Source organism: Rhea americana, unplaced genomic scaffold, assembly GCF_003343005.1.
Source record: "Rhea americana isolate MKP2758 unplaced genomic scaffold, rheAme1 scaffold_86, whole genome shotgun sequence".
NCBI classification, from domain to species: Eukaryota; Metazoa; Chordata; class Aves; order Rheiformes; family Rheidae; genus Rhea; species Rhea americana.
Genome location: NW_028187044.1, coordinates 3,458,712 through 3,466,903, shown reverse-complemented (window position 1 = coordinate 3,466,903; position 8,192 = coordinate 3,458,712). Strand labels below are relative to the sequence as shown.

Here is an 8,192-nt window from a genome sequence, read left to right as displayed (position 1 = left end):
TGCATTGCAAATGAACTGAGATGTACAATAATAGAATTAATAAWTTACATCTTTGGTTAATATAATTGCAGAGAAGAAATACAGCAGGTCAGATTTCTCTGGCAACTTCTGGGTCAGTGAAATCTATCACATCTCTTTATATGTAAATTCCAGATCTGTCAAGAGCCTACATGCAAAGTGTTTTCTGCTGATAATTAAAATTGAATATAAGTTTTTATGAAGACTTCTACTTTTTTCAAATACTTTTCATGCCTTTTCTCTTGTGCCATCTAAAAAAATAAACAAGGAAATCAAAACAACAAAACCCACATGTTTGTCTGTTTTTTTACTACAAATATTTCTTTTTCCATTATACTTAATAAGCAAACCACATTTACTTTTTCCTAAAGCAACACGTTCATTGATGTAGACGGGGCTGAGGATGTAAAGAATGAGTTTATTACACTCAGAAGTCACACAGGGATAGACATGGGCTTGATATCAGACACCATAAAAGAAAAAGCCTCTTTTCAATGACCAGATTCCTTACTCAAACCTTTCCTCAATGGCCAGAACCAGAGTGCTGTATTCCTRTGCACGCACAGCTGAAGCAAAGTTGGATCCAGAACCAGTTCCTGACTTGAACTTTGCCTCTCATCAAGAACAGTTTGTAGAACTGAGAGCAAAGCAAACATACAGCTAAGGAGGGAAGGAGTATTTGAGCCTGCTCTACTCAAGCTGTGAAGCTGTACCAAYCTGACACCAGTTCTACTGCTTTTTTGTTTTCTTCCCAGCAAACTGTTCAAGCAGCAGGGAAATCCAGTTTCTCGAAGGCAACTTGACTTGTGTGGTCTCTAAGTTCCTCATTAGCTGATGGAGTTACACAAAGTGGAAAACTCTGTGGGACTCTAAAATAATGATGTGTGCTCTTTGAGAGGCATTCCCCATCACTTCTGTGTTGGATTTCTCRTGCATTTTAGGTAACCAATTGATTTCTCAGGAGTCCCGTTGTGAGTACTCTATTTTTGTGTGCATGGGTTCATTTCACAGCTGTTTTTGATATCTGAATGAAACAGCTGAGAAAAAAACTTATACAGGAGAGAAGGTGTAAAAGCAAGCATAATGATCTAGACAACTAACATGATGCCTCCCTAGAATCTCATGGGTTTAAAATTTTTTCCTTTTATGCCTCAGCTATCCTAAGCTGTACAGCTCTGACATGGATTTGGCATAGGTTTTGATTTTATTCTTGTTCACTTGCTACAAAACATCTTTTGAAGAACCTTCAACACTTTTTCCTGGTCTTCACAACTTTGCTGTGGTATCTGACAGGGATACCAGATGGCCCGATGAGATAAACATCAAACAAGTAAAGTGTCCCTGGATCCAGCCCTTTGATGGTCTCTGTGGTGACAGCTCGCTGGAGGTTTATGTCATAGAAATACTTGCACAACACTTTCTCAGACTTGTGCCGAGATTCAGGTCCAGCGCACCTGTCTGTACTCTGCAGTTCCATCCACACTTGATCTTCTTCAATCCTTTTCTTATACACACAATATTTGCTCTCCTCTTGTGTTCCTAGCCAGGCAATGGTGACAGAGTTGCAGGTCCTCAGTTTACTAAAGGACTTGATTTTTAAGCTCTCTGGAAGAAGTGGAAATGAGGGTTTGTGGAAATTGGAGGACACCTGAACTTTCACAGAAGAATTAGACTGCTCTGTGGACCTCAGCTGCACCAAATATGTATCCAGCAGGTTTCCCTTCAATGAGAAATACCTCAGTCCTGAAATGTTTTCTGATGCCACTGTTTTACTGTTCTTTGTTATGTGAACCTGTACTTGGCCACGACAAGACTGAAAGGTGAAATGGATTCTCTTGTGCCTCGCCTGGTACTGCAAACTGTAGAATTTCTGCTTTTTCCCATCTAGGACGACCTGAATCACCTTCCCATCTTTCAGCTCCACCATCTTAGGTTCTGGTTCTTCCAGGGTTCTTGCAAATGTCCCAGTGTAAGCAGCACTGGCATTTGTGAGGAGATTGACAACAAAAACATCAAAGTAATACTGAGTACTGGGACTGAGATTGGGCACTGTGTAAGTGTTCTTGGTGCCCGTGCATATCTGCCTGACTTCCCCACTGCTGGCTTTGTTGATGATGCTTAATTCACTGTTGGATAATATCATTACCTGCTGGGGTTCGAGAAGGTATGGAGAGAGAGACAAAGCTAACATAGGTGGCAGCTTCATTCCAGAGGATCTAATCGCTGTCTCAGCAGCACACAAGCTCTTGTAGTTGTGTTTTTCATTAACTAGAAGACAGTATTGAATGTTTTCTCTATGTTGCAAGACAGAAGGACTGTGTTTCCAAGCTAGAGTTACTGTTGTACGGCCAACGCCAATAACATCTATTCGTGGATCCACTGGAAGTTCTGGATAGAGGTGGCCAGATGTTGTGTCTGTTGTTAAGTACACAGTAATGTGTGTGTCTCGCTCAGTGGATAAGAACTCTAGCATATAAAGAGTAAAATAAGAAGACATACCGACATAGGTCTCTACAGAATTTCCTTTATAGTTAAAAATTGTGGACGCCATGCTTGAAGTCTTTTGAGATTTTGAGACCTCTTGGGTGCCATGATCACCTGCAAGCAAAGAGCAGACTTGTAACTTCTGTTTTAATAGGCCTCAAATACAGCACATCACTTAAGGTTTATTGTTCATATGTCAGGGAACATCCTCTTTTCTTCCTTCCTGAAAATAATAATAACTAAAAGTTCTTTTTAATATTGGCAATTTATTTAAAGAAAATCTGGGCAGCTTTTTATTTTAACAGTGCAGTGGTGGAATCATAGGCCTTGTCCTCGGAGCAAAATTAGCTTGAGAGAGCACTGAGTGTGGCTGCAGTCCTAACTCCTGTTTTCAAATAGACTGTTATTATAAAACCACAACTTTAAAAAAGCTTGGGCTTATATGATATATGATATCCTTATTATTTTCTTCTTCCTATGGCTGCCTCTTTCAGTACTTTACTTCAAGGACACTCACGCTTTCTGTGAGAGGAGTTTTCTTTGGTTTAGTTTTTTGCCACTGACTGTCTCCAATGAAGAGGTAAAATTTAAGGTTTCAAAGAACATTATTTGAACTCCTCAGTTGTGTATAGCTGTCTGATAGGTAGGAACTTGTTAATGGCAGCTTCCAGATTTTAGATTTTTGAAAAATTAATYCCAGAAATAAGGAAAGAGAGTGGAATTTCCTGTTAAGCTAAAGGTAGCACCATTCCTATTGCCGTGGTAGATGGTATTCCTAGAAAATCAGAGAGTTAAACTGTGCTGCGTATCACTGTGGAGAGCAAACCAGAAAATGACTGATTGAAGTGGCCAAGGCCACAGAGAAACAGCTGAGACAGCTCTTCCCTCAGTCTGAGGTGACTGGAAAGCCTGCACTATGGATGCTGTAGAGCAAGAYTTCCTCGGGAAGAAGGTGGGTTTTACACTATGCACGGAGATCCGGGTGTACAAGCAGTATGCTTTCCAATGCGTAGTGTTACTACTATCGCTTCAGCTTTGTCACAAGAGAAGGCAAGATTGCAGAGGGGAGATTGGGCCAGTACAGAAAGTTCATAAAGCTTATCCATATTTGTGGAACCCCAAACAACCCATGTTATTTTTAAATATTATCCTGAGATTTTGACTTTTTGACATGTAATCTTGAATTTACTTGAGTTGATGGCAAAATCCCATGGGTTCTCATAGGATAGGATTTCACCTGTGGAGATGGATGTCCGTTAAGCCTGTGGCTGAGTTTRGAGGAGAGAGGAGCATGGAATGTTTAAGCATGTGGAGAACTTCCACACAATGTCACAATGACACACGGACACAATGTCCTTATGAATAACTTAGGTTTTCTCCATCCCTGCTCAAGCAGATTGAAGGTCTTACCATGTGCTGCTTTTCCAAGGAAACTTGCTGACGCCTTGTGTATGAATATGCTCCATTCAATCGGAACATCACAGGGGGTCACTGTTACTGTGAAAGGTGCAGGTGCTCTGCCTTCCTCCAGAACAAAGTAGTACCTGTAAATACGGATTAGAAACAGAGCAAAAGCTTTAGGATACTCAGGTCTGCTGGAGACTCCTAGTAACTGGCCATTCTGATGTGGTTCACTCCACTGTAGGTGGAAATGACAGCTCTCCTTTTGGGTGTATTAACACAGCAGGACAATGAAGGTCTGAAATTTTCAGCTGTAGGAAGAATAGCTGCTCTGCTTATTTCTAATCSAAAAATGTTCAACAGAAGCTTGTCCACTTATCATAGGCAATATTTTTCCTGCTGAGTTTTTAACACACTTCAGGTGAATATCAAGGCTTTAATATCTCAGTTCTTACCTTGTTATTTTGCATGATGAATGTGGTGAACTGACTGCCTTCTGGATGGGCACTCACTGGCTAACTCTGGGGAATTTGGTACATTTTTACCAGAATTTCCTGACTGGGATTCAGTGAAAGCTGTTAGAGCGTATCTACCCTTATATATATATACCTGCATATCTCTCTTCATGTAGGTAAGATGAAGTGGATAGAACAGAATAGTTTTATCCAGTCATGAAGATTATCAGATGTCAATGCCAGTTTGAGCCAGGCAAGTTCCACCATACTTGCTTTCGTGACAGAGGCTGCTATGTGTKAGCAAGGGGGACATCAGTCTACTCAGTCAATTTTTGATTCCTAATTGTTTACAGTAATGCCCAGCCTCCTGTCTCACCCCTTTGCTCTTTTTCTGCTTCTGCCTTTTTTTGCTGTTTCAGTATATATGGAYTATGTGTAGCCACAGAAATGTTTGGCCTTGGTTAGCTCACTCTGCTGTTAAACATCGGGAATTTCATTTTTTTGTTCATTGGTGAGACAAGCTTATTGATTATGAATAGATTAGGTCATCCTAAAGGTCTAGCTTGCTTTCAGGGTGTAACTGCAGGGCTGTTAAGCCTTTCCTGAACATTTTCACMTTCTCAAGTGCTAAGTCCTTTAATTGAAGCAGAACTTGTCATCTCCTATTTTCCTGTTTGGATAAGTCTGAGGTTCTTGAGATTCTTACTTAATTGTGACGATTTGTCTAAACTGAGGACTTTTCTGCTTCCTAATTGAACTCTTTCTTACTATTATGCTTGAAAAACACAGCAAATTTTTTTAAAAAATCTTAGATTTCCTGCACTCACTTCCCTTTAACTAGGAGAACTCCCAGTTTTTATCTTGTGAGCATTGTCATATTATATAACATGTGCCATGTTCCAATTTCTTTCTGTGCAACACACATTAGGACTGAACCATCTGGCTCACCCTCTGCTCCATGACCATTCTGCTAGGTTGTACATCAAAATCTGTATATGTTGGTTACTGTCCAAAGAGGATTCTGACTAAACCACTTGAAGTGCATCTCTTCCTAAACAGGCAGATCGGTCAGTTTTTGATACCTAATATGGAGTGCTGTTATAAATTCTAGGCCACCTGTGTATCTAGATTTGACAGAAAACTGCAGATATTTTGGGGAAGTAAAGAATCTGTGGAATTTCCACATGGAAAACAGTTTTGATCTTAGCAAGCTTTACCACCATTTAATGAAAACAAGTTCAGGGTGCAGTACATTGAAAGTTTTTCTAATAAGAAAAGATAAGAAGTCTGTGTGTGTGTTCARCCAGCTTGGGCAGTTAGTTTGCTAGGGGAAATCCTTGTATTTTTCAGTGAATGTAGCAAGGTCTTTGTGCCTCCGCAGTTGTGAAGCCTGGCTYTTCATGTGACAAGGATGTTGGCTCTTGGAGCACACCAGTTCTGTATCAGCTGTGCTACTGGTCTCTTATGAGCACACAGAAAGCCACCTGAAATGCAGTTGTGGATCTGAACTTTATCTGAGAGGGGCATTCCCAGGCAAAAGAATGACAGAGCTACAAACACTGGAGGACACTTTAGCTGGAAATAGGACATGGGTTGTCTCAGCAAATTCTGTGTACGTTGCTAGAGCTCTGCAGGCATATAGCAGTTCTTGACTTTGTACTGGTAGCATGAGGTTACCAGTGTCATAGGGATAGAGCTGAAAATGGGAGTGACTGGTTTGCTCTTACCTTTTGGGTATATCCTTCAGCAGGTGAATTGTAGTTTCCTTACCATCAGCAAGAATCAGGGAATGATAGAAGTTGAAGAGATCACTCTTGAAACTGGTAGTGGGTGCTCTTACGGAATGACACAGACAGACAGCCATGAGAAGATGGAGCGGCAGATAAAAGCAGACCCAGGACATCTTCAGCACTACAAAGTGAGATGATAAAAGTGAGCAAAACTGCCAACCCGAGGGAGAAAATAATGAATAGGACCCTCTTTCTGTGCCTTTTGTGRTATTTATCATAATCACAGCAAGCCAGGCATTCAAATGGTGCCAGTCTGCATTTTGCTAAACAGCTGAAAATTCATGAAGAAATGTTTTTGTCTCAGCAAATCTCTCTGCAAAGATTTAGTGGCAGAAGCTTCTGTGGAGTCTGTTATTATAAAAAAAAAACAGTCAATGTAGCAAAGTGCAATAGGATGAGACAGTTATGTAAAAAATGAATTACTGCTGATGAAATGAGTGGAGAATTACATTTWAAATATTTTTTCCTCTTTTATAGTGTTCATTTGCTAAATTTCAAACCTGGATTATTCTCAGTTACCTACCACTTTCAAACTCACAAGAGGTCAGTATATTCCTAACACTACTTCTGCCGTTCTGGCAGGGRTCATTAATTTTTATTTGTATACAGACTGTAAATCTGTCATGACTGGAGGTACGTGTAAAAAAGAGGATCAAGATAAGTTTCTCAGAGTAGGTAGATATTATCAGATGAAAAGTGAACGATCCTGGGTAAGAATCCCTAAACTAATCCTGTAGGAGATTTTAAGTTCTTTGCATATTTGTTTGGAGGAAGGCTATGTCACTGTAGGGCAACTGGATAAATCATTATGAAATCTTGTATTACCTGTCACTTTTATACCTGCATCACTTCCAGCCTATCTCAGCATTTGCCCCTCACTGCAACTCTAACAGCTCTGTAGTAGTCACTCTTACCAGAGATTTCCAAAATCATGTATGTGCCCCCCACACCCTTTTGCCAAGAGGCTTTATCATCAGCCCAGAATCTCTGAAAGAAATGTATGCAGCTCAGACAATTCAAAAAATCATCTGTRAAAATGCTCATGTTATTTAAACTGCACTGTGTATATTATGCAGAGCTACACAGATAGAAGGGTCCAGTTAGGACAAGAAATTTTGACAGTACATACTACATGAGATTGTTCATYATCCTTACAACTTTTTCTGTCCTCTGCCACATCCTGCTTTAAAAAGTGAASGAAGTGCTGAAATGGAAGGGGCATAAAAGGGTGGAAAAGGGAATAAACCTTTAAAACAGGTACCAACTGTATCTCAAGGATTTGGAAAGTAGAGGGAGCTCTGTAAGCAATAACCCTTTGGGGGAAGAAAAACATCTTATTGCATCTTACAAACAATAAGAAGGAATAAAGAGCCTGGTTATCAGCCAATGATAGAAGAGAGCATGAAAGACAAATGGTGCATCATTTATAATCTATACTTTCCTCACAGTGCCTGCAAATGTGCAGAAGATCTCAGGCAGTCAGAAAGGCAGAAGGCAGAGCTGCTGTCCCTTACAATTAATTTTTCCAAATGACTTTGTAAAAGGACGAGTTCCATTGTAAATATATTTCAAATCTGTAGATTTAAACACAATATTGAATACCTCTGTAAATCTGATGTACAAAACTTGTTTGCATCAGTGATTCCCAAAGTAAGATGTATCTGTTAATAGCAGAGCGATTATTATGAAAATTACCACTACCAGATCATCTGAGTATTCAATTTAATATTCTAATAAGTAATTATCCTCTTTCAATATGTTTTTGTAATATTTTTAGCACCTGGCTGAATGCAAGATTAAACAACCACACTAACAAGTCAAAAGAACAGTTGAGAAGATCATTATCATATCAATTCAATTTTAGATATTCTAATAATGTAGCTTTCTGTATGACTCTGAGGCACTTCTCTGGCACTTTCTCAGAGTCATTCTTTAGTCTAACTGTAGTTTATGGATTCAACATATAATACCGAAGTATTTTGCTTTACCTTTTACCTTTTGGAATCCGAGTTGCTCTGCACTTTGGAGAGATCTTAAAAAAAAA

General features: G+C 39.6%; 1 protein-coding gene across 3 annotated transcripts in view; it reads right to left on the bottom strand.

Moving 5' to 3' along the window:
- Positions 1–422: 422 nt before the first annotated feature.
- Positions 423–8,192, bottom strand: part of LOC146585039 (protein NDNF-like) — an 8,081-nt gene continuing 311 nt past the window's right edge. For 2 of the 3 annotated variants that reach the window (XM_085323650.1, XM_085323649.1), the window contains exons 2-4: positions 6,086–6,269; positions 3,913–4,046; positions 423–2,616 (exon numbers count right to left, since the gene is read on the bottom strand). In XM_085323650.1, the coding sequence (XP_085179776.1) occupies positions 1,265–2,616; positions 3,913–4,046; positions 6,086–6,261 (1,662 nt within the window). In that variant the 5' untranslated portion in view covers positions 6,262–6,269 and the 3' untranslated portion in view covers positions 423–1,264. The remainder of the gene's footprint in view (positions 2,617–3,912; positions 4,047–6,085; positions 6,270–8,192) is intronic. The other variant, XM_085323651.1, reaches the window with a different exon arrangement.